Here is a 26,326-nt window from a genome sequence, read left to right as displayed (position 1 = left end):
TTTGTTATTCTGTCTCTCACTGTTAAAATAAACCTACCATTAAAATTATAGACTGATCATTTCTTTGTCAGTGGGCAAATTTACAAAATCAGCAGGGGATCAAATACATTCTTCCCTCACTGGAACTGCTACGGCTGCAGGACAGAGAACAAGGAAAGAAAAAACGAAACAGGCTTAATGGCTAGATCACTAGGTGGAAAAAAAAAGAAGAAAGCCTGAAAAAAAAAACTAATGAAGCCATCACATCTAAGAATTGGTAAGCTGAAAAATAATACATTGCTTTGGGGTTTAATACAGCTTTAAGTGCATTACCTTTGTAGAACAATATTATTTATACTACTGTTAAATGGATAATCACTTGAATTACGATGAGTGATAAATTATGATACTGTTATACCCAGATACATTTATGGCTGTCTTTGGGGTCTTGGAGTTGGATTTTGGTTATAACCAACAGTTAGGTTAAAAAGCATGTAAAATCCACTAATATAAAATCCATAATTATCACATTATGTTCCCATCTATATCAGAATTACTTCAAAGTGAAGACAGCACATGGGGAGCATTCTCCAGCTAGTGCATTAGAATCAATTTATTGCCAATATTTAAATTAGCATGTTAACAAGTCCTAACGAATCAATAAATGTGTTAAGGCTTTCACCTTGATCCATATGAATTGCTGCCAGGATACATGCAGGATGTGCTGCCTTCAGTTTAATGAACATGCTTGAACATCCTTAAAGGGGTTGTAAAGGTAAGTGTTTTTTCACCTTAATGCATCCTATGCATTAAGGTGAAAAAACACCTGTCAGTGACCAGCCCCCCCCCCCCATTTTACTTACCTGAACCCTCAAACTTGTCCCACAGGGACGCACTGTCTCTCGGCTAGGGGGTTCTCGGCTGTTGATTGGATAGATTGATAGCAGCGCAGCCATTGGCTCCTGCTGCTGTCCATCAAATCCAATGACGCGGCCGCCGGGGAGCGGGGCCGAGTCCTGCATTCGGCGTCTATGGATGCCAAATGCTGGACTCGGGAGCGCACCCGCAAGGTAACCCCCCCCCCCCCCGGGAGAGCGCTTCCCCCAGGGGGTTATCTAATGTGGGAAGGAGCCGAGAGAGCCGCTGAGGGACCCCAGAAGACAAGGATCGGGGCCACTCTGTGCAAAACGAGCTGCACAGTGGATTTAAGTATGACATGTTTGTTATTTTAAAAACAAAAAAAAATTAACTTTAGTGTCACTTTAACTTTATTTCACTACTTAGTGAGTCTCTGACTATGCTTATATCCTATAAATGTGATTGAGATGATATGCACTATACTAAATAAGCTGTGCTGGCCAACACAGAACAAACTGCACTAAGAATGCCCATACGCTGCTTTCACACTACTGTTACAAAAACGTGGTAAAAAACGCATATGTATTTTTGGTGCATTTCCGTTTCTTATGCACCAAGGAAAAAAGTAAATGTGACTCAAAAAACGCAACCGCAGGTGCATTTTTAATGTGTTTTCCATTTATTTTAATGGGGAGGGGTGTTTTTGGTGCAGGTTTCTAACTGCATTTCACCAGGAGGAACAGGTATTTAACACACCTGGTTCAACAAAGCAGTGGAATTTCAACAAACGTGCCACCAGTAAAGTACAAGTATACATGCTTTTTTTTTTTTTTTTTTTTTTTTAACAGTGGCAGGTTGGTTTACTTTTCCATGGTCAAATTAAAATGGCTGCTGGTATATGTTATTTTACTTTACATGTTTAATTAAAACACTCTGTACACACTAGTAGTTTTTTTTGTTCAACCCAGTGGGCTGAAGGAAAGAAAAACTGACAACTCAGTAGGTGCCGCCGTACTAACAATCCGATGTTAGTACAACAATGTCCCCTGCTGCTCTATTGTGTTCTGACGGGGGGGTGCCCCCCCGCCAGAACACTCCGGTCAGCGCTCCCGTAGACACTCCATCCTCAGTACATGTTTAGCCCCTTGCTAGCAATAGTGTCATAGCAACCAATGACTCATCCTGGCCCCACTTAGCTGCCAGCCAGAAGATTCCTTCGGATGTAGGGTCCTTTCATATGGGCGATCCGCCCGGTGGACCCTGCTTTGCTCACCCGGGGATCAATCTGCTGATCTGGCGGATGACAGGTCCCTCTCCGCTCACTGTGCAGAGACGGACCTGTCCGAGTCCTGCTCTCCTCTATGGGGAGATCGGATGAAAACAGACAGGTGATCCGATCCACCCAACGTATGGAAAATAGGGTCATCATCCATCTGATCGGACATGTCACCGCTGACATCCGCTACCCCATAGGGTTGAATGGAGGGTCCAATCGGGTCCGCCTGAAAAACTCACAGGCGGACCTGATCGGAAAGCCCGTGTGAAAGGGGCCTTAATTAATTACTTCTTGTGAGATGAAATGGAAGCTAAAACAACCTTTAAGGTGTAAACTACAAATGTAAGAGAGATGAACAAGGGTAGACATGTTTGAAGTCCAACATGGGTGGCAACCATGGCTAGCTTCATAGATATAATGGAGGAGTGTGTATAGCCACCCAGGGACAGGAAGTGTGTTAATTGCAGGATTATCAGGTTAAAAAAAAAAGGCGGGGGTACTGCACACAATCTCAATGGCTGCAGCCACCGGGATTGTGTGCGATACTGACAGGGAGACTCCTGCCTGTCCGGTGGGAGCGTTCTGCCACCCGATCGCTCTCACACACCCCCCGGTACTGACACACCCCACCCCTGCTCTCGCCCTGCTGCCATGCTTACCGCTTGGCCATCGGAGAGCCCGGGACAGTCATGGCGAGTGCCAACGTGTAGAGGGGAAGGAGAAGAGTGGATACATGTCCGCTCTCCTCCCTTTCTTACAGTGACCCGAAAAGCCACGTCTCAGATGTCACTTCCAGGTCATGTTCTCGGTGTCCCCGGCTCGATTTGCCGGTGTAGGATGTTTTGTAATGTGATATGCATTGCAAAACATTCAGTGAAATACAGGAGAGATATGCAGGATCTTTTAGACCCTGCATATCGCAATAAAGAGAATCTGTCACCTGTTTGTCCCCTATGTGATGAAAAAAAAAGTTACATAAACGAATGTAAACGCATGCGTCAGGGTGCCTACATGTGAAAACGTTAATTGCGATACACTTACATATGGCCGCGTACGCCGGAATAAGAGCAATAATTTTAGCACTAGACCTACTCCGTAACACTAAACCAATAACTATAGGGGGCCTTTGAAGCATTGCCTATAGAAAATATAGGGTACTAAAGTTTGATGCCATTTCTTGGGCGCAAAAAAATCAAGGTTTGGCATGTTTGGTATCTACTCAGTGCAACCTCAATTTGTGTAATTTTTTATTGTGTTTGTTTGCCCTAAAATTCACGTTAGTGTGTTTTTTTACTGAAGTATTGAGTTTCCTAGACCTTTGCGGTAATATGTGAAAAATCATAAAAAATTGGAACTACTGCTATTTTATTCTCTAGGGCAGGGATATGCAATTAGTGGACCTCCAGCTGTTGCAAAACTACAAGTCCCATCATGCCTCTGCCTCTGGGTGTCATGCTTGTAGCTGTCAGAGTCTTGCTATGCCTCATGGGAATTGTAGTTCTGCAACAGCTGGAGGTCCGCTAATTGCATATCCCTGCTCTAGGGTGTCTGGTTTCAGAAAATATAAAATGTTTTGGATTTTGTGTAATCTTCAGGCCTAAAATGATTTTTTTAAACATGTGTGCAAAAAAACGCAAAAACGGCTCTGGCATAGAAAGGGTTAAGCAGTAGTCAAGAGGTAAACCCCGACAGCTGTCATCACAATAGTGTGAACCAAGTCTAAACATAGGGGAAGCATCATGGTATCCTCATTAGGTGAAAAGCAGATCCTGCTGCATACTTATTACAAGATACTCCACTTCTGATTAAAAAATACAAAAATTATTTGCTTAACCCCTTCATTGTGACCGTACACAAATATGCGGCCCCACTAAACTGGGCTTTTTTCAGTAGGGCCGCATATTTGCGCATCTTCCTTTGTGCTGGGAGCACGCCGTACAGGGTCTCACCAAGAGCCCCGGGCCTCATACGAACAGTTGGGACCTGGAACTCCCGATTCGGGGTTACCGGATCGCTGCCTCCGATTTGCTATCAAAGTGATCGATCAGTCACTGTGCAGCCCGCCTGTTTTTTTTTTCTCTGTGAATGGAGGAGAGAGGTGCATCATATCTCTCTCTCTCCTTGCAGAAGAAAAGTGTGTGTGTGTGTAAAAAAATAAAATAAAAATATATCAAAATATAATAAAGATGTTGTGCACTGACACCTTATTCCTATATATATATATATATATATATATATATATATATATATATATATATATACACATACATACACACACACACACAGTGGGGACGGAAAGTATTCAGACCCCCTTAAATTTTTCACTCTTTGTTATATTGCAGCCATTTGCTAAAATCATTTAAGTTCATTTTTTTCCTCATTAATGTACACACAGCACCCCATATTGACAGAAAAACACAGAATTTTTGCAGATTTATTAAAAAAAGAAAAACTGAAATATCACATGGTCCTAAGTATTCAGACCCTTTGCTGTGACACTCATATATTTAACTCAGGTGCTGTCCATTTCTTCTGATCATCCTTGAGATGGTTCTACAGCTTCATTTGAGTCCAGCTGTGTTTGATTATACTGATTAGGAAAGCCACACACCTGCCTATATAAGACCTTGCAGCTCACAGTGCATGTCAGAGCAAATGAGAATCATGAGGTCAAAGGAACTGCCTGAAGAGCTCAGAGACAGAATTGTGGCAAGGCACAGAGCTGGCCAAGGTTACAAAAAATATTCTGCTGCACTTAAGGTTCCTAAGAGCACAGTGGCCTCCATAATCCTTAAATGGAAGACGTTTAGACGACCAGAACCCTTCCTAGAGCTGGCCGTCTGGCCAGACTGAGCTATCGGGGGAGAAGAGCCTTGGTGAGAGAGGTAAAGAAGAACCCAAAGATCACTGTGGATGAGCTCCAGAGATGCAGTTGGGAGATGGGAGAAAGTTGTAGAATGTCAGCCATCACTGCGGTGCTCCACCAGTCGGGGCTTTATGGCAGAGTGGCCCGATGGAAGCCTCTCCTCAGTGCAAGACACATGAGAGCCTGTATGGAGTTTGCTAAAAAAAACACCTGAAGGACTCTAAGATGGTGAGAAATAAGATTCTTTGGTCTGATGAGACCAAGATAGAACTTTGTGACCTTAATTCTAAGCGGTATGTGTGGAGAAAACCAGGCACTAATCATCACCTGTCCAATACAGTCCCAACACTGAAGCATGGTGGTGGCAGCATCATGCTGTGGGGGTGTGTTTCAGCTGCAGGGACAGGACGACTGGTTTCAATCGAGAGAGAGATGAATGCGGCCAAGTACAGGGATATCCTGGACGAAAACCTTCTCCAGAGTGCTCAGGATCTCAGACTGGGCCAAAGGTTTACCTTCCAACAAGACACTGACACTAAACACACAGCTAAAATAACGAAGGAGTGGCTTCACAACAACTCCGCGACTGTTCTTGAATGGCCCAGCCAGAGCCCTGACTTAAACTCAATTGAGCATCTCTGGAGAGACCTAAAAATGGCTGTCCACCAACGTTTACCATCCAACCTGACAGAACTGGAGAGGATCTGCAAGGAGGAATGGCAGAGGATCCCCAAATCCAGGTGTGAAAAACTTGTTGCATCTTTCCCAAAAGGACTCATGGCTGTATTAGATCAAAAGGGTGCTTCTACTAAATACTGAGCAAAGGGTCTGAATACTTAGGACCATGTGATATTTCAGTTTTACTTTTTTAATAAATCTGCAAAAATGTCAACAATTGTGTTTTTCTGTCAATATGAGGTGCTGTGTGTACATTAATGAGGAAAAAAAATGAACTTAAATGATTTTAGCAAATGGCTGCAATATAACAAAGAGTGAAAAATTTAAGGGTGTCTGAATACTTTCCGTCCCCACTGTGTATATATATATATATATATATATATATATCATGAGGCTGCTGCTATCACTAAATGTGTTCCCATATATGGTGCAATCGGTAAAGGAAAAAGTTGCGATAGCGCAGCCCAATAGTGAACAATCAATCAATTGAAAAAGTAAAAAATAGTGACTTCCATAAATATTGGGTAACGAAACTCCTGTGCTATAAAAATTGCTATTTAGTCACCTTCTGAAGAAGCCACTTGGGAGAGTGGTGTAACTTGTAAAGGGGGAGCCAGGCGGTGTGTATCATTGCTTGATCTGGGTGCTGTGAGACCCTGTTACCAGTGGCGGCGTCCATAAGGGGTGCACAGGTCCTACCCATGCGTCCGGCCACCTAATTTACATGCAGGGCACTGGATGCATGGATTCCAATAAGGGGGTGTTTTTTTATGAAGCACATGATTGGAGCCAAAAGCTCTAAAGGGGGCGGGGTGGGGATTGGTTGTCTGTGCACCATTTGCCACCCCCCCTCCCCCCAAGAAAAATTACCAGTGGCATATCATCTTGCTTGTTTTTAACTGAATAAATGTGAGTGCATTTCCTTAAGCTTGGCTTATGCATTTTAACCACGATACTGCAGTATTGGAGAGTTCTGTGGAGTCATCCCAGCTGGGGAAGTATTATCATCAGATATAATACTCTGATGAGCAGAGGACCCACTATCTGGTGTACATTATGCTGTGTTGGCCCTTTTGAGGGTCTGTCCTGAGGTGAGCGAATATTTCACCTGGTGACGGAGTAATTTTGTTATATGGTGGAGCACATATTGAAGTATGAAGATGAACCAGAGCACTTTATGTGTGACTTTATTTATTTTGCCTAATATGTGTTTATGTATTTTTCAATGTGTCAATGTTTATAGCAATTTAAATAGCACAGGAGTAAATTGTTACCCAATATTTATGGAAGTCACCATTTTTTGTTTTTTTAATTGATGGAATGATTGATTGTTCACTATTGGGCAGCGCTATCACAACTTTTTTCTTTACCAATCATAATAAAAAAATACCTAGGTCAAAACTTAAACTAGGTCAGTGCCAGGGTTAGTGTTTGGGTCAAGGTTAGGGCCAAAGCTCAGGGTCACAATTTTTTTTTTGTATCAGTGTCAATTAGTGTCAGTGTGTTTTAGGTAGGATAAAAAAAAAAAAAAAAAATAGGAACTATTGTTTTTGGGCTCTGCTACGGGTACAAACAAAAACTAACATACACATATGTGGTATCGCTGCGATCATCAGGAGCAGGAGAATTTAATTTGGGTTGCTCTTTGGTGGAAGGTTATAGTAGTAGCAAGAAATATAAAGCTAAATTTAAAAAAATATATATTTTTTTTACTATGTTGGGCCAGTTTTCTATTGATAATAAAAAAAAAAAGAAAAAAAAAAAAATCAGGAGATAGCCATTATCATTTACCACCAATAGAAAGCCCAACTGGTCCTTAAAAAAAACATGGTCTAGTCCACCTGGATGCACAAAGCAGTTGTGATGATATGTACGGTTTTACTAACACATGTCAAAGTTTCAAAATTGTGCTTAGGCATTTAGATTTGTGTTACTCTTAGGAGCGAAGAGGTTAAACACCTTCTTAATACTGAATAAAAACATTAAATCAGTGCCACGCAATAATTAGCAAAAACAAATCAAATATTATTTATCTCACAGACTATTTATAAGATAAAGATCATTAAAGAACAATCCAATGTGTCCAAGTATTCATATTAAACATAATCTCAAAGCGTAAATGTTCATAATAAAACAAGCCAAATACTCTTCATGATAATGTCAAAAGATTCTTCTGAATTTCCAGTTACAATAATTCTCTAGAACGTTTATTTCACCACTTGTGAGTGTCCCCATATACTCCAGAATGTTATAAAGAGTGATCAGAAGAATTGCAATTAATTGCAAAGTCCCTCTTTGCCATGAAAATTTATTTAATCCCATAAAAAACATTTCCACTGCATTTCAGCCCTGCCACAAAAGGACCAGCTGACATGTCAGTGATTCTCTTGTTAACACAGGTATCAGTGATGACGAGGACAAGGCTGGAAATCACTCTGTAATGCTGACTGAGTTAGAATAACAGACTGGATGATCTAAAAGGAGGGTGGTGGTTGAAATCATTGTTTTTCCTCTGTTAACCATGGAAGCACGTGCAGTCATCGTTGCACAAAAAGGGATTTACAGGCAAGGATATTGCTGCTACTAAGATTGCAAATAAATCAACCATTTATCGCATCATCAAGAACTTTGAGGAGAGAGGTTCAATTGTTGTGAAGAAGGCTTAAGGGCGCCCAGAAAAGTCCAGCAAGCACCAGGACCATCACCTACAGTTGATTCATTTGTGGGATCGGAGCACCACCAGTGCAGAGCTTGTTTAGGAATGGCAGCAGGCAGGTGTGAGTGCATCTGCACGGTGAGGCAAAGATTTTTGGAGGATGGCCTGGTGTCAAGAAGGGCAGCAAAGAAGTCACTTCTCTCCAGGAAAAACATCAGGGACAGTCTGATATTCTGCCAACGGTACAGGGATTGGACTGCTAAGGACTGATTTTGGTTCTGATTGTTTGGGGGATTCGGAAAAACCTTGTCTGGAGAAGAAAAAGTGAGCGCTACCATCAGCTCTGTGTCATGCCAACAGTAAAGCATCCTGAGACCATTCATGTGTGGGGTTGCTTCTCAGCCAGGGGAGTGGGCTCACTCACAATTTTGAACACAGCCATGAATAAAGAATGGTACAAAAACATCCTCCAAGAGCAACTTCTCCCAACCATTCAAGAACAGTTTGGTGATGAACACTGCCTTTTTCAGCATGATGGAGCACCTTGTCATAAGGAAAAAGTGATAACTAAGTGGCTTGGAGAACAAAACAGTGACATTTTGGGTCCATGGCCAGGAAACTCCCCAGAATTTTATCCCATTGTGATCTTGTGGTCAATCCTCAAGAGGCGGGTGAACAAAAAAAACACCACAAATTCTGACAAACTCCAAGCATTGATTATGCAAGAATAGGCTGCCATCAGTCAGGATGTGGCCCAGAAGTTGATTGACAGCATGCCAGGGTGAATTGCAGAAGTCTTGAAAAAGAAAGGTCAACACTGCAAATATTGACTCTTTGCATGAACAGAATGTGTTTGTCAATTAAAGCCTTTGACACTTATGAAATGTTTGTAATTATACTTCAGTATACCATAGTAACATCTGACAAAAAGATCTAAAGCAGCAGACTTTAATATTTGTGTCATTCCCAAAACTTTTGGCCAGGGCTGTATATGCAGGCTTTCCCCATTGTAATGCGTGGAAACCGCTGTGCACTAGTATATGTGCACATTTTAGGTTAAGTATATGCGATTTGTATTAAAAAAATATTGCACTATATACAGAAAGCACTTTTGAGTTCCAAACTAATACTGGCCAAAGGATTGTGGAGGGTGGAGATGAATTGAGGAACAATTGGGTGCCGGAGTGAGGAGTACAGTCATGGCTTATGTCAGGGGTAGGCAACCTCGGCCCTCCAGCTGTGGTGAAACTACAAATCCGATCATGCCTCTGCTTCTAGAAGTCATGCCTGTGATCGCCAGGGTCTTGCAATGTCTCATGGGACTTGCAGTTTCAAAACAGCTGGAGGGCCGAAGTTGCCTACCCCTGGCTTATGTGATCCCTACTTAAAGGGGAAAGCGCATGTGACACCGTGGTACTTTTGCAAGCATCTAACACTCTTAGCATCTCTGCAATCAATATATCTGTATCTGGTGGGGCAGACTCTGGACTTGGAGAGAGGATGGAGTGCAGTAAATAACCCCCTCCCCCCTTCACGCTCTGCTTTTTTGCCCACAAATTTCCTTACTTTCCTCTTTTCTCACTATACTTTGATCACTTATGAGGTTATATTGCCTCTTAAAAAGTATAAACTGGTAGGAATGACAGTCTTGAGTTTCATGTACATTGCTTTGACCAATTATTAGGATTGTCATTCTCTCTTAAATAATTTATAAAAAAAAAACCAAGAAACCAGTAAAAAGAAGGATCCTGGTCTCAAAACAATCTTACAGGTTAACAGTTATCTCTGAAAAACCCTTCTGGCTGAGATGATGGCCACAAGAAAGGCTACCTTGCAGGGTAGTGACTTTCAAGATGTCACAAATAGGTTTAAAAAGAGGTCTTTGGCACATCAACAATACTAGATTTAAATCCCATGGAGGACTAAAGTCACACACTATTAGATTTTCTGCAGATACTTGTCTTCAGATTTACCAAAACCATGTAGTGCAAAGGCCTGCCTGATTGCATACAAATTAAAACTCTTAAGGTTTGACCTCATATTACTGTATATGGTTTTGGTAAATCTGAAGACAAAAATCTGCATAAAATCTAACAGTGTGTATGGGGTCTAACAGGGGAAGCAATGTGTGTAACCCCTTGTATAAAATCATATATTTGGATCAGTTTGTTCAATAAAAAATCTGTATAAAATCTAATAGTGTGTATGGGGTCTAACAGGGGAAGCAATGTGTGTAACCCCTTGTATAAAATCATATATTTGGATCAGTTTGTTCAATAAAAAAATTTAAAAAATGGATTTGTCCCATGCCGCGAGAATGTTCTGTTGCAAAGTTCTGGATTAGTATGGTACTGAGCAAAAGGGATTAATTTGAACGAGAATTCCATTAATCTCAGCACTCACATACAACTCTGCAGGAAGACCAATGTTAGGATTAAAGATACCAAACTTGATTCTGCAGATTCAGCAATTCCTCCTGGGGCAGGACCTTGACCTGAAAGGTATCCAGGAGAAGGCTCAAGTACCTCAAGTAATATGATGGAACCAGAGATGACTTTTCGGTGTTCATTCAGGATTCATCCATGGTCCTCCAAAAGGTCCACACTGTGATTAACACATTGGACACAAAGGCCAGTAGGAGGTCTGCTTTTGCTATAAACCTGTGCTAGTGGTTGTAACCCAAGAAATTGCTGATGACCCAGAAAGATAGAAATGAGTAAAACGTACATACTTTATGTTGATGGATGCCAGGAAGTCTCACAAAGAATGGTGGCAATAACCATCTGAACAGACCCCATCCGAAACATTGAGAATGTAAGAAGGCATTGTGAACCAATAAATCCAAGATCAGATGAATATTGCCTATTCAGAACTGTAAACAGGTTTGAGAAAAAACCTTGAAGCCTTTTGGTTGGGGAAACATGGAGATAACACTCTGAATCAACAATCCAGGTCCAACCAGAAGACTAGTGACTTTTTAATAAAAGAATAAATTGGAGTACCACTAAATGCACAGAGATACCCAAGTGTCAATTTACAGCATATGCATTTATTTGCAATTTGAGTCAACATTTGGTAATTTTAAAGGAGCTCTTCACTGTTAGTAGATATACTTAAGCCAGGGTGCTTGCAGATCTGAACAGAAGAAGGGGTTACTAAAAACAAAACTCAGCTACCATTCAATGTTGTGCTGCACATAAAATTAAATGCGGCAATGATCTGGTCAACACATTCAATAGGTTTATTGTCAACACCCACCGTCACAAAGGGACACCCCCTTCCTTCGCACAGCACACAGGAACAGAGCTGAAGCTGTCAACCACAGGCTGTGCCCTACCCAAGAGAAAAATTGTAATAGGTGTCAGGAAAAATTGTCATAAGTGACTCATGCTGATAGCAGAAGAATGAGGCAGCAGAGAGAATATATGCTTAGTGCTCTGGATTGAGACAAGTAAACACTATAGAGGGATATGCTTTGTTCATATTTCATGTCTGAGGTTTCCAACCACTTTAAAGCGTGACAGAGGTTGAGTTAAATACTACAAACAGCGCTCTGCATAGATGGGTCACTTGCAGTCAGAGCGATCTCCCTTCCATTTAGTACTAAACATATAATCAAAGCAAAAAATCCAGCAAAGTGCACAAGTGCCACAGCCTCTGAGCAAATCAGGAGAGAAGGGGCGGGGCTGAGCTGTGGCTCTGTGTGTGAATGGACACGCGAAGCCGCAGCTTGGAAGGGAGCCTGCTCGGGTACCCCCATTACAAGCTGCTTGCTCTGGGGGGCACTCGGCAAGAGGGAGTGGCCAGGAGCGCCAGCGAGGGACCTGAGAAGAAGAGGATCGGGGCTACTTTGTGCAAAACTACTGCAGAGACCAGGTAAGTATATTATGTGTGTTATTTTCCCTTTTTAAAAAGAGACTTTAATATCACTTTAAATATAGGTGTAACATGTAACAGGTTACTAAAGTTGAACTTAGCCTTTAAGGGGACTGACTTTCAATTATTCTATGTACTTAGTATCCATTTTTCCTGTAGCTAGCAGTATAATCATAGGTTGCTTAAAGTGGTATTAAAACCTAAAAAAAACAAATGCAATATATGGCAGATTACCAATTCTTATATGTGATGGCTGCATTATTTAATTTTTTTTTTAGGTTTCTTCTTCCTTTATTTCAACTGGTGATCCACCCTGTAACAGAATTTCTGTCTGAGGCTCCATTCACACTTGGCATTTTGGAATCATGGCAGAATCACTGATATTCTGCCCGCGATCTCAAAATGCACTACAATCACAAAACGCAGGTTCAGATGCCATTATTTTCAATGGCACCTGAAACGCGGTGCAGTTTTGCCGTTATTGCTCCTGCTCCTTTTTGGGCGACAAATTTCACGCAATGCAATTTGCCGCAATTGCCACTCAATAAATCACGCAACATTCACAGCAATACCACATTTTAGGTGCCATTGAAAATAATGGCACCTGGACCTGCGTTTTGTGATTGTAGGGCGTTTTGAGATTGCGGGCAGAATTGCAGCGATTCCACCCTGATCTCAAAGTGCCAAGTGTGAATAGAGTCTTGGTGTGTCTGCATTCTGGATAAAGTAGTAAAGCAGACACCTTTGGACAGCAACATTGTCAGTCTGGAGAGCGGGTACTGTTAGACTAACAGATAGACTTGACTAACAAATTAAAGCTGAACTCCAGCTAAAACTTTATAAGCAGTTACAACAAATATTTGTATTTCTTTTGGGATAAAGGTTTTACATAAATGAATAAAAGCTACCCACTTAAAAGAGAAGTATGTTTTTTTTTTTGAATGGGCTATTCATACTTACCTAGGTGGATGCAGCATCAGACCGATGCTGCATCTTGTCCCCTGCTGCCCCTTCACTGAGAACCGAGCCAACGAACATCGGCGATATCTCGGTTCTCTCACCTCCCCAAGCGGAGCGATGCTGCCTGTCAGTCAGCATCTCTCCTGCTCAGCTCCTCCAAGCTCATTGGAGCGCTGAGCCTAAGGAGGGGCGGGGAGCGCCATCTCAGCGGTTCGCTGAGATGCTGAGACTGCCATCAGTCCAGGCACCTGGCGGATCCAGACTTCCTAAGTCGACATGACATGCTGCCTGGACTGATTCCAGTGATGTCAGCGGAGAGCGGACTTCAGACTGCTGTCCGCTGAAAATGGGTCACAGGAGTGCAAAATGAATTGTACTCCTGTGACCCTTAGGAGAAGCCCAGCCTAAAAAGCTCAGGCTGGACCTCTCTTTTAACCACTTCAGCCCCGGAAGAATTTACCCCCTTCCTGACCAGAGAACTTTTTGCGATTTGGCACTGCATTGCTTTAAATGACAATTTAAAAAAAAAAAAAAAAAACAAAAAAAAAAAACACAATATTTTGTACTTTTTGCTAAAATAAATATCCCCATTTAAAAAAAAAAAAAAAAAAAAAGCAAATTTTTTCTCAGTTTAGGCCGATATGTATTCTTCTACATATTTTTGGTAAAAAAAAAATATATATATCACAATAAGCGTATATTGATTGGTTTGCGCAAAAGTTATAGCATCTACAAAATAGGGGATAGATTTATAGCATTTTTATTATTATCTTTTTTTTTTTACTAGTAATGGCGGCGATCTGCAATTTTTATTGTGACTGCAACATTATGGCGGAAACATCGGACAATTTTGACACATTTTTGCGACCACTGGCATTAATACAACGATCAATGCTATAAAAATGCATTGATTACTGTAAAAATGTCACTGGCAGTGAAGAGGTTAACACTAGGGGCAATCGAGGGGTTAACTGTGTTCCCTGGGAGGTGATTCTAACTAAAAGGGGGAGGGGACTGACTAGAGGAAGTGACGGATCGTGGTTCCTAGCCAATAGGAACACACGATCTGTCACTCCTGTCAGAACAGGGAAGTGTGTGTTTACACACACTCATCCCTATTCTGTGTCTCCTGCTCATGATCGCTCGTGGCCAGCGGTCATCGTGACCGTCGGCCACGAGCATCGGCACCCCCGCTATCCCGACCCCGCGAGCCGACGTATAGCTACTACAGCTCGCGCAGGGGAGCCAACCTGCCAGGGTATAACTGCGGCAGTTGGTCAGAAAGCGGTTAAATAGATGAGCATTGCATGTTATAACTACAGTCCAGAATAAAAATTACTTCATAATTTCATATTCTCACAATAATTTGAAAGTGTTATAAATACCCTGATGTTCAGGATGCAAAGTCATGCAGATAACATGTGTATTGCAACAATATGAAGCGTTTATTTAATTTCTTTAAAGTAAGATCCTTAAAGTTTAACTAAAGGCAAAACTTTTTTGGATAGAGTGGAGAGAGATTAGAACACTTGTCAGGTTTTTATTGCTGTCTATGCCTTCGGTTAGGGAGTTTCATCCTCCCTCTCACATTATGTGTTGTCACAAGAACAGGAGTAGAAGAGAAATCTCTTAATGGGGACACTAGTTCTGATGACAACCAGGGATTCCCTCACTTTGGAGGGGAGGGGTGGGGATTTCCTCTCAGCTCTTGTTTTGACTATGGGACAGGAAATTAAGAAAAATCTCCCCAATAGGACGCACATGGCAAAAAAATTAATTTAAAAAATCTGACAGGTTTTTTAAACCTCCCTTTTTCTATTCAAAATGAAAAAAAAAAAAGTTTTCCCTTTAACTCTTCTATAAGTATTCACAATTGTACGTGACTAAAATATCTGACCTGTAATATCCAATAGTATATACCCTTCTGGGTTGCACTTTTTTTATATTTCTGTGTCTTATAAAAGTCCTCTGCCAGAAGCACTGGATATTCCCATGCCTTATCTCCTAAACACAAGATATCCCCATGCCTATCTCCTTCACCTCTGAAATAATCAAGGATTTTGAGAAACAGGTGTAAAGTTGTATGGTAATCAACGGATGCACAAAATACTTCATTTCTAAGGTAATGTACAGTAGCTGCATAAAAACTAGTTAGACTTACCAGTAATGGTATTTCCAGAAGTCTTACTTGAGAAATGATTGGCTCCATCTTCAACAGGGAACAAACCAAAAATAAGTTTAAAAGCCCCCCCCCATCCTCATTGTCAGAAAAGTAATGCCCCGTACGCATGGTCAGATTTTTCAACGGAAAATGTTCGATGGGAGTTGTGTAGGCTCCATCGGAATTTCCGTCACACAAAATTTGAGATCTGGATCAACAAAATCCGTTGTCGTAAATTCCAAATGTGTGTACACAATTTCGACGCACAAAGTTCTACGCATGCTCAGAATCAAGCATAGCCACACTGGCTATTGAACTTCATTTTTCTTGGCTCGTCGTATGCTTTGCACCTCACCGCGTTCTTGGCGTTCGGAATTTCCAACAAGATTTGTGTGACCGTGTGTATGCAAGACAAGTTTGAGCCAACATCTGTCAGAAAAAATCCATGGATTTTGTTGGAAGACTCCTGGAAATACTGTTACACAAGTCTAACTGTAATTTTCCTTGGTCATCTTCCAGGGTAGCTACTTCAGGAGATAAAACAGAAACTTATACCTTAGGGAGGGACAACAGTTTGTAAAACCTGTCTACTGAAGGTCAAACCTTGACTGGAAAACAATTCAACTCGGTAATGTTTTAAAAAAAAACAAACAAAAAAAACATGATTTGTTTTTCTGGAGATCTGTTCCCAAGACATTAATAATCGCACAAGAGAAGCGTGAGCACTTTTTAAAAATGAAATCGCATCATAGCACGTCACTTTGTTACCATGCATTTTCACATAAGTTTAGCAAGTTGTGTTGTTGTGAAAGTAACAATTAATGGCACTGCAGTATGTCAGCAAACAAAGGATGTGTGATTTTGTTGTGTTCCTGCATCGCACAAGTGTGAACGCAGCCTTAATTGAAGTTGAATAATGAGAAGCATCGGAAATGCGGCAAAAACACATATGCGTTTTTTCAGAAAAGCAGTGTGAAAGCAGCCTATCAAGCGCAACAGATCCAGTATTATCCTCTCACCCCCAATCTCTCCAGGTCCCATCCTGCACCAACAATCATCTTCATAATTTATGTCACAAGGAGCTTGGTGACTTCCTCTGGTTCCTGTAGCCTGTCCCCCAATGACACACGCACTGTGAGATCTGGCATCTCTTTACATGAAAGGAAGGTAATGCCTTCCAGGATATCTAATGTCAGTATCCCAGAAAGCAGCAATATGAGACGAAAACAGCACTCTAGTCTAGGAGAAAATGGCGGAAGGTGGTAAGGCCAGATTTTAAAAAAAACTATAGATAGCTTGATTTTTTTTTTTTTTTTAACAAACATGGGGAGGGGGGGTGTAGAGGTTAGAGATTTCAGCAAATTTTATGCATCAGACTCGATCATACCTCCCAACTTTCTGATGAGAACGAGGGACGCCTACTAGCAAAAGTATATAGGCATAGGACACACCACTTGCCACGCCTCTTTAAAGGAGAATTATACAAATGTAATTAGTTAAATCCACAAATGCTTTTTTTTTTTTTAACCACTATTATACCTTTATATTGGCTTTGACATTTACAAATGCAGCAACTTAGCGTTTGGATGAAAGGTTTAGCCCCGGGAAACGCTTTTTAAACAATAAGTAGTGCATTGTATATACAACTACATAGATCAGACCAAAATGAGGAGGAAGGAGGGACAAATCAGGGACAGTTGGGAGCTATGGACTAGATTAAAAAGGGACAGCTGAAGAGGAAAGGACAGGTGGCTTTGGCTCCAAATAAGGGCCAGTTAGGAGCTATGGTGGTGCAGCAGAGTGCCCAGCACTGTGCCAGGTGACACAAGTAACACAGAGAGACAACAAAGCAAAGAGCAGGTAAATAATACAGGAGAGAAGTGCTGGAAATATATCAAGGGAAATGCTGTGTGGGGTAAAGAGAGCACATTTCTGGACACAGCACAAGCTACTAGGAAACAAAAGATCGTCCATTACCCGGAGCATATACCCCAAATGCAGCTACACAGGCGGCTTACTGGAGGAGAGGCTCCGTTGTCATGTCTGCCAGCTCAAACTTCCAGTAGTAGGCCCCGTTACCTAGGCGACAGCAGCCATATTCAGGGCTGGGGGGGGGGGTGTAAATGGAAAACTTTATTAACAAGAGCGGAGAACACAGTACAACACCAGGCTTCGCATTCCCCCGGAATGCTGCTTGAAGGCAAACATGTACATTAACATAGCACCACCCCACTTCTACAACACAGGAAACACATTCTGTTCCCTGTAAACATACTTTTCTAACGTTCGTGTCAAAGCGGAAGCACACCTTGAGGAACCGGAAGCCCTCCACAGTATAACTTTATTGTCCACGCACATTCACCCTACAATTTATTAGGAAGTGTTTTTTTTAACAACAGGATGAACTTTATTAAACACCATTTTGCGGACAATTCCTGACAGTCCTCCCGGCAGTTGTGGTCAGTGAATTGTTCTTCGCCTTTGCTTTCCTCGGTGTTCGGGATTCCTATCGGTGGACGATGCCGAGCAAAAAGAAGAAGTACAACGCGCGTTTCCCGCCGGTAGGTTTGAGGCCTGCGATGGGATTAGAGCCCGGCCTTCCTTCATCAGGTTTTCGGGCCCCGCAATGCCGGAAATGCTGCGCTCGGGTACCCGGTGCAATGTTGTTTGGCTGGTTCGTGTGTGTGTAGGGCGAGTGTTAGTCCTTTGTGGCTCGTAGAGGCTAATTCTCCGCCTGCCCCCCTTTAACTGGGTCATGACTTGTAGTTGCCCCCCCCCCCCCCATGCTTTGCACTGGTTCCATGCCATGGTGCTCTGCTATCATTCCATTGCTGTGCACACATTTCCAGGGACACCGTGCTGTTGCAGTGACGTGTTTGTCTGCTGTACATGATCCTCTCTCTGGACACCTAGGGGTAATGCAGGGTAGGACTGGATGGGGCATATGAACCCCCCCCACAGGCCATAACCCACCCACCTAATATTGAGCAGATCCCCCTTATGTTGCCCCCCAAAACAGCTCTGTCCCATCAAGGCATGGACCCCACTAACCTCTGAAGGTATGCTGTAGTATTTGGCACCAAGCTGTTAGCTGATCCTTTAATGCAGAGCTAAACCCATCAATTTAATAGTTTAAAAACAAAAACGTTCTACTCCCGACATGCTGGGATCACTAATGGTCGCATTGGGTTGTGCCCTCATCCAAACTGTCAAATCATCAGATGGCTGGATTCATAAATGATCACATATGCAGCACCATGGCAGTTGAAGATCAAACAGAGGCAAGGATGGCAGCTTCCATGGCTAAAAATAAATAGGAGGGTTTAGTTCCGCTTTAATCCCAGTAAGTTGCAAGGAGGGGCCTCCATGGATCAGACTTGTTTTTTCAGCACATCCCACAGATGCTTGATGCATTGCGATCTGGAGAATTTGAACGCCAAGTCAGCACTTCAAACTCGTGTTCCTTGAACCATTTTTGCAGTGTGGCAGCATTATCCTGCTGAAAGATGGCACCCAATCAGGGAATACCATTTCCATGAAGGGGTGTACTTGGCAACAATGTTTAGGTAGGTGGTACGTGTCAAAGTAACACCAGCGTGAATTGCAGAACATTGCCCAAAGCATCACACACCTCTGCTGGTGTCCTGTTGAGAAGTGTCCCCCATCGAATAGTGCCCGGGATGTACGGCGCATGCGCCGTACAGACAAGCACAACAGCTGATTTGCCAATCAGCTGGGCTGGCGTAACCAGGGCGCATGCGCACATCGTAGCAGGTATCTCTCAATGGGAGATACCATTTCACAGGCACAATTTAAACCTACACAAACACTGGGGGAGACCGTAGTTCTCAGATTGTGCATCACTGCTGCTGGTGGGCGGCTAGTGGCTGTGTTGAAGAGCTTCTTTTGTCTGTGTTGCAACCCCCCCCCCTTGACACAGTCAAAACCAGCCGTTCAACACAGCAAACCGGACCATCAGCACATTGTAAAGCTGCCCCGAAACAGCAAGGCACAATGTGAGAACTACGGTCTCCCTCCGTGAAATGGTATCTCCCAGCGAGAGATGCCTCCTGCAATGTGTGCTTGTGCCCTGGTCACGTCACTCCAGCTGATCAGCAAATCAGCTGAAGTGCGGCTCCGTTCTGTGCATGCACGGGCACTATTCGATGGGGGGCACTTCTTGACAGAACACTGGCTTGCCTTCTTCCCATACTGCAATCTAGTGCCATCTCTTCCCCAGGTAAACAATGCGCATGCGGCCGGCTGTCCACATGATGTAAAAGAGAACATGACTCATCAGAACAGGTCACCTTCTTCCATTCCTCTGTGGTCCTATTCTGATGCTCAGGTGCCCATTTTAGGCATTTTTGGCTGTGGACATGTGTCAGCATGAACACACTGACCAGTCTGCGGCTACACAGCCCATGCACAACAAACTGGGATGCCCGTTTTTTTCTGCTTTCAACACACAAACGTCAGGGACAGCATGTTTACTTGCTACCAGGGTGGATTTGGTTTAAATCAAGTCAATTTAAATCACTAGTAAAAAAAAAAAAGGCTTGATTTAAATTATAATTTTTAAAGAGCAACTGTTATCTCTGTCCCACAGCAACTCCTCCTCTGACCCGCTGTTGACTCACCAACAGTTCCATTGACTTTAATGGGATGGCTGGTGATGGCGGCAGTGACACAACAAGGTGGGGGACATGGCGGCAGTAGGTGAGTGGATGCCCGCTAACGGGCACTGCCATGATGGATCTGAAATGACAGCCACTATTTAAATGTAAGGACTTATCCTTGCTGCTAATTAGAATCTTTAATATTTGCAAGCAAAATGAAGGTTTCCTATTTAGAATAATAAGCTGTTAGGTTAGTAAAGCAGCGATACCAGAACCGATTCAATCATACAGTTTGTAGTGTACATAGTTTTGCAAAACAGTGGGATAAAGGAATATTCCTGAACTTTGTTTTATCTCATGGTTACTGTGAAATTGTGTGACTACATGTTATCTGAATGAGTTTAGCAAAAAATGTAAATATTGCAGAATAATCAGCCTTATGTTACATAACTAAGCTTCATTTCTTGCTAAACAAACTAAATGATTTTATTTATTAAAATTAAGTTTGATAGAAATAAAAAAATCAATTTTAAAAAATAAAAATAATAAAAAAAAAAATATATATATATATATATATATATATATATATATATATATATATATATATTTAATAATTTCTTGGATTTCTGATTCCATAGAAATGATGGAAGAATGCAAAACTGTACTGTGGTCATTTGACATGCTCTGATCACACCTGTGCTGGTACAATGTTCATTTTAATGGGCTGCTTTGCACAAAAAAGCATAAACACTTTTTAAAAATGAAATCACAGCATGTGACTTTTATGCGTGTTCACATAACTTTAGCAAGTTGTTTTGGGGTGCCATTAAAGCGGTTGTAAACTGCTGGCCAATTTTTTTGGACCTGCAAGGTAAAGGCATAATATGCTAGTATGCCTTCAGCTAGTATGGCTTCACGTTAAACTTGCCTGAAAACGATGCTCTTCCAGCACCGAGAAGTCAGCACTGCAGGGGCTCCCATCTTCACCCGTCTTGCTTCCGGGTTCGCGGACTCCTGCTCTGTGACTGGTTGGACCTGCGATGACGTCACTCCCGCACACGCATGCGGGAGCCGCCAGTCACAGCACGGGGCTTTGAAGAATGTGCACGGGCGGCCGTTCCTTCAGAGCGCATACGCCAGTGATGTCACTGGCTGCATATAAACTAAAAATCTCCTAAATGGTGCACCTTTAGGAGATATTTACACTACCCATGGGTAAGCCTTATTATAGGCTTACCTATACTTAAAAGCAAAAGATGGAAGTTTTCTTTCACTTTAACAATTAATGGCACTGCAGCGTGTCTGCAAGAAAACGATGCATGATTTTGTTGTGTTCCTGCATTGCACAAGTGTGAACGTGTTTTTCTAAGCTTTTTGCAAGAGTTTTTTTTTTTAGCATTTTAGAAGTGTATTACAAGTGTTTTACAGCTTCAGGTGTTTTTGTTTAGCCAATAGAAAGCACGAGGAGAAGGAGAGGAAATTGGGGGTGGAGAGCTGCTTTTTGTGTGTTTAGGAGCGTTTTTCTGCTCAAGTCAGGCGTTTATATTGATGTCTATGGGGCCAAAAACGCTTGTAATCTGCCAAAAAGAAGCTCATGTACTTTGTTTCTTTTCCAATAAAAATATTGAAATATAAAAAAAGTCTGGTAGGAACAGACGTATTATTGGAACAAAGCCAATTCTCAGGTTGTCAACATAGTAATACAGAGACATGAAGGGTATGACCACAAAAGTAACTGTCATCCAACATTACATCAAAGAAGCATGTTTTAAGCAAAAAAAATTAACCTCAGGTTAACCTCAGTTGGTTGGTTGTACTATCCATCATCGTCAAAAAAAAAAAAAAAGGGGGGTGGATGGGGGACAAGAAACACAACATAATCCTGAGTAGTAATGGAACCGAACAATTACTTCTCATCGGTAATCAGGAATATTACTATGTATGATGGAGAGCAGGAACAAGGGCATGGTATAGGGAACAGGGGAAGGGGGAGGAAAGTAATAGGTAAGGAGCCACGGAGAAATCCCAGCAGTGATCCCTGAGATTATCGTAGGACTCACTACTGTGTGAGGCCCCATAAGCAACCAAATGTACCGTACCTGTAGATACCAGAAAAGGCAGGAAATAATGAGGAAGAAGAAGAAAAAGGAAAGATCCATCCCTGGAGTTCATTAGGGAGTTGAGATATAACCGATCCACGGGTCTCATATCTTATCAAATTTTTTGGAATTATTACAAAGTATATGAGTTTATCATTTAATCATGATCCAATTGAATTTACTTCTAACGTAATCAATAGGAATAACCGACTGCTTCCAATGCCTAGCAATTGTAATTCTCGCTGCCAGCAATATATAAGTAATCAATTTCACTGATTTTCTGGGCAATTCATCAGGCTGTGAAAAAGAGCTGCTCCTGGAGATCTGCGAATGTTCACCCCCATCACGAGTTTATTAGATTATATTACCCTAATCCAGAACCTAGTCACAAGGGGGCATTGCCACCAACTATGGGGGGAAGTGGAAGGATGCATTTTGGCTACCCTAGTCGGAACCAGGTACCAACGCAGGAGTGTTTTATAATTAGCCTCTATTAGAGTTGTACTGATGGAAACTTTAGATAAATTATAAGTGATGTCCTGCCACTCAGTCAGATCAAAAATAAGGTTCAGGTCCCTTTCCCATTGTTTCATATAGGCAAGTTTTGAGTCTGGCTCAGTGAGAGAGGCGTATACAGCAGATACATGCCCCCTCTGGAAGCCCCTGGCTTGGCAAGATAGTTCAAAGGTTCTGAGTGAAAGTGGTCCCACCAGTAGGTTAAGTTTAGATTGGAAAAAGATGCAATTTGATTGTATCAGAATATTTCACTAGGAGGCATTTGCAACGTATCCTTAAAATGTTAAGTGTGTATTTGATCTCTATTAGGAATTTGCCAATTCTTAATAACCCCTTATTAAGCCACCATTGAAATAATCTTGGTACCAAACCAGGTGGAAACTCTGGGTTACAAAAAATGGGAGCTAGTGGTGTATGTGGGGGTGATAAAGGGCTGCGGTGACGTGTTCTGTCCCAAACTGCTAAAGAATGTGATAGAGAGGGACATAATATAGGCGGGCGTAAACAGCAAAGAAGCCACATTAATAATCCTATGGCAAATGGATAGCAAGAAAGTGCCTCAATAGAAACCCAAAGGGGGACTGAGCCTTTAGCGGTAGTGCAAGCTAATTGGGCGATCTGGGCTGCTTGGAAATATGCCTGTAGATTAGGAAGACCAAGCCCACCCCCAGATTTTGGGATATAAAGCGCTTGTTACCCCACACGAAGCGCAGGACTTCAACTTGTAGACGTAAATCTCCCTTCGGGATTGCCACCGGTAGAGTTCTAAAGTAGTAAAGGAGTCTGGGTAAGAACGTCATTTTGATTGAGTTGATTCTGCCAAACCATGAAAGGGAATAGTCCGCCCAACAATGAAGGTCCTCCCTAAGTTTGCTTTATAGATAGTTTCAATAGAAGATGTCAACTAAACCCCTAGGTATGGGAGGGAGTGGTGGGTCCACTTAAAACTATAAGTATTCCGAAGGGTCTGTACTATAGCAGTGGATAGCGAAACATTAAATGCCATTGTTTTTTGAGAATTTAGAGACAGGCCAGAGAGTTGTGAGAAATGATCCAACAAAGATAGTAAATTAGGTAGAGTCACTTGAGGGTTAGTGATATACATAAGAACATCATCGGCAAATAAAGCACATTTGTGTTTCTGTTGTCCACAATGAATACCTTTTGAATGTTAGGGTGGGAATGATTCGCCATAGCCAGGGTTTTTATTGACAGTGCAAAGAGCAAAAGGGAGAGTGGACAGTCCTGTCTTGTGCCACATTTAATAGGGAATAGTGATGATTTGTGACCTCTGATGGAGACTTGGCCTACTGGGGAGCTATATAACTTCTTCAGCAAGGAAAGGTATGTAGAGCTGAAACCTAGGGTCTCTAGAGTAACAAAAAGGTAATTCCATTTAAACTATCAAAAGCCTTATTGAGGTCTAATAAAAGAAGCAAAAGTTCCTGGATGAGTGGAGCATGCCAATTGGAGTGTACAGCTGAGATGAGGGTTATGGATCTATGAATTTTTTCTAGCGTCTGGCGCCCTGCGATAAATACTAACTGATCCTTCTGGATATATTGTGCTAAAAAGGTATTCAGGCGAGAGGCCAAACGTTTCGTAAGGATCTTTAAATCTCAATTTATCAGTGAAATTGGGCAGTAATTAAGAATTTCAGTGGAGTCCCTGTTAGGTTTAGGAATAACACTAATATAGGCCTTATTTTCATCCAAAGGGACCACACCTCCATCCCGTAGGGAATTGAAGTAAAGAGCCATGTGTGGAGCTAGCTGTTCGGAGAATTTTTTGTAGTAAGAGTTAGGAAGTAGGGATGCATCGAAATTTTGGCCACCGAAACATATCGGCCAAAAATGGCCCTTTCGGCAAAAAGCAGAAAGAGACTTCTTGCCGATAATGGCGCCGAAAATGGGGCGGGGCCACGGCCCTGGTGCCGCCCATCACAGGGGTGTCATTCTGGAGCGCCTGTCCTTACTCTCTCCTTCTCCCCTCCCCTCCATCCTCGTCCATGCTGCAGGCGGCCTGTGGGGTCTCTGTGTAATGTCCCTCTCTCCCCGAGCGGTGGCTGAATATGGATCCTCAGCCGATGTGTAAATTGGCTGTGCAGGAGCTCAGTCATGCTGTTTACTCTGAAAGTGAAAGTAAGGGAGAGGTGTCTAGCAGTGTGTGCTGTCCTCTCTGCTTCCCCCAACAGTGCAGTACCCAGCATGGATATTGAATGATGGGCACTGGTAGGTTGCTGGGCACTGGCAGGCTGCATATGATGGGCACTTGTGAGGCTGCATTGATCTCCTGTAGTATGTCTGCAGTCTCTGACCATCTCCTGTAGTATGTCTGCAGTCTCTGACCATCTCCTGTACTGTGTCTGCAGTCTCTGACCATCTCCTGTACTGTGTCTGCAGTCTCTGACCATCTCCTGTACTGTGTCTGCAGTCTCTGACCATCTCCTGTACTGTGTCTGCAGTCTCTGACCATCTCCTGTACTGTGTCTGCAGTCTCTGACCATCTCCCCGTACTGTGTCTGCAGTCTCTGACCATCTCCCCGTACTGTGTCTGCAGTCTCTGACCATCTCCCCGTACTGTGTCTGCAGTCTCTGACCATCTCCCCGTACTGTGTCTGCAGTCTCTGACCATCTCCCCGTACTGTGTCTGCAGTCTCTGACCATCTCCCCGTACTGTGTCTGCAGTCTCTGACCATCTCCCCGTACTGTGTCTGCAGTCTCTGACCATCTCCCCGTACTGTGTCTGCAGTCTCTGACCATCTCCCCGTACTGTGTCTGCAGTCTCTGACCATCTCCCCGTACTGTGTCTGCAGTCTCTGACCATCTCCCCGTACTGTGTCTGCAGTCTCTGACCATCTCCCCGTACTGTGTCTGCAGTCTCTGACCATCTCCTGTATAAAAATATTTTTTAAAAACAGTCACTTTCGGTATCGGTGCTGTTTCGGTATCGGTTTCGGTTTTCGGGATCAAAGAAGATTTATTTTCGGCATCGGTTTTGGCACCAAAAAACCCATTCGGTGCATCGCTATTAGGAAGGCCATCAGGGCCAGGAGATTTATGAAGTGATAATGTTTTGCTAGTATTACAGATCGCCTCACATGGAAGTCTGGTCCATAAGGTCTTTATGAGCTCCTGCAATTGATGGGAGAGAGATTCCCCAATATTTTCCTGATGGATGGAGGAACAGCATACCGGGGATGCCCATATAATTCAGCATAAAAATTGTGAAACTCCTGAAGAATCTTTTGGGGGTCTTGGGAGAGATGGCCTCCTGAAAGTCTAATTTTAGGGAGCACCAAGTGTGAGTGTCTAGGGGTAAGCTTTTGTGCGAACACGGGACCTGGGCGATAACGCCAGGTAAAGAACTTATGATTCGTCCAATGTAATTGTTTCTCGGCCCTCGTGGTGATACAAATGTTGAGTTCTAAACTGGATTGTTCTAGTTTAGTAAATATATATTCGGGGACGGGGAGCGTTTATTTTGTGTAGCTAGAGCTTCGTATTCTTTGGTTTTGGCAGATATCAACTCACCGCAAGCCTTTTTGAGTCTGGAGGACAATTGAATTAAAAAAACCCTGATAGAAGCCTTGTGTGCAGTGGAGGTGTCCTCTGATAAATTAATATCGAAGTAGGTCTTTTAGATGAGTAGAAATCTCAAAGACAGTAAGATTCATCACTGAGGAGGTATTCATTTAGACGCCAGTGTGTTTTCGCTATCCTGTTGGTCGGATCTGAAAACCGAATCATTGCTGGATCGTGGTCCGACCAGGTAGTAGTATT

At 42.6% G+C, this 26,326-nt stretch overlaps 2 protein-coding genes across 4 annotated transcripts in view; one reads left to right on the top strand and one right to left on the bottom strand.

Moving 5' to 3' along the window:
* Positions 1-17,448, bottom strand: part of LG11H11orf68 (linkage group 11 C11orf68 homolog) — a 30,091-nt gene extending 12,643 nt beyond the window's left edge. The window contains exon 1 of one of the 3 annotated variants that reach the window (XM_073605220.1): positions 17,329-17,448. In XM_073605220.1, the coding sequence (XP_073461321.1) occupies positions 17,329-17,351 (23 nt within the window). In that variant the 5' untranslated portion in view covers positions 17,352-17,448. Of the gene's footprint in view, positions 1-17,287 lie in introns of all 3 variants that reach the window. The other 2 variants (XM_073605221.1, XM_073605217.1) reach the window with 2 other exon arrangements.
* A 235-nt stretch (positions 17,449-17,683) lies between these two features.
* DRAP1 (DR1 associated protein 1) overlaps positions 17,684-26,326 on the top strand; it is a 37,542-nt gene continuing 28,899 nt past the window's right edge. The window contains exon 1 of the mRNA XM_073605222.1: positions 17,684-17,871. Coding sequence (XP_073461323.1) covers positions 17,830-17,871 — 42 coding nt within the window. The 5' untranslated portion in view covers positions 17,684-17,829. The remainder of the gene's footprint in view (positions 17,872-26,326) is intronic.

The sequence above is a fragment of the Aquarana catesbeiana genome, linkage group LG11 (assembly GCF_042186555.1).
Source record: "Aquarana catesbeiana isolate 2022-GZ linkage group LG11, ASM4218655v1, whole genome shotgun sequence".
In the NCBI taxonomy this organism is placed as follows: Eukaryota; Metazoa; Chordata; class Amphibia; order Anura; family Ranidae; genus Aquarana; species Aquarana catesbeiana.
This window is presented reverse-complemented; position numbering and strand designations above follow the sequence as displayed.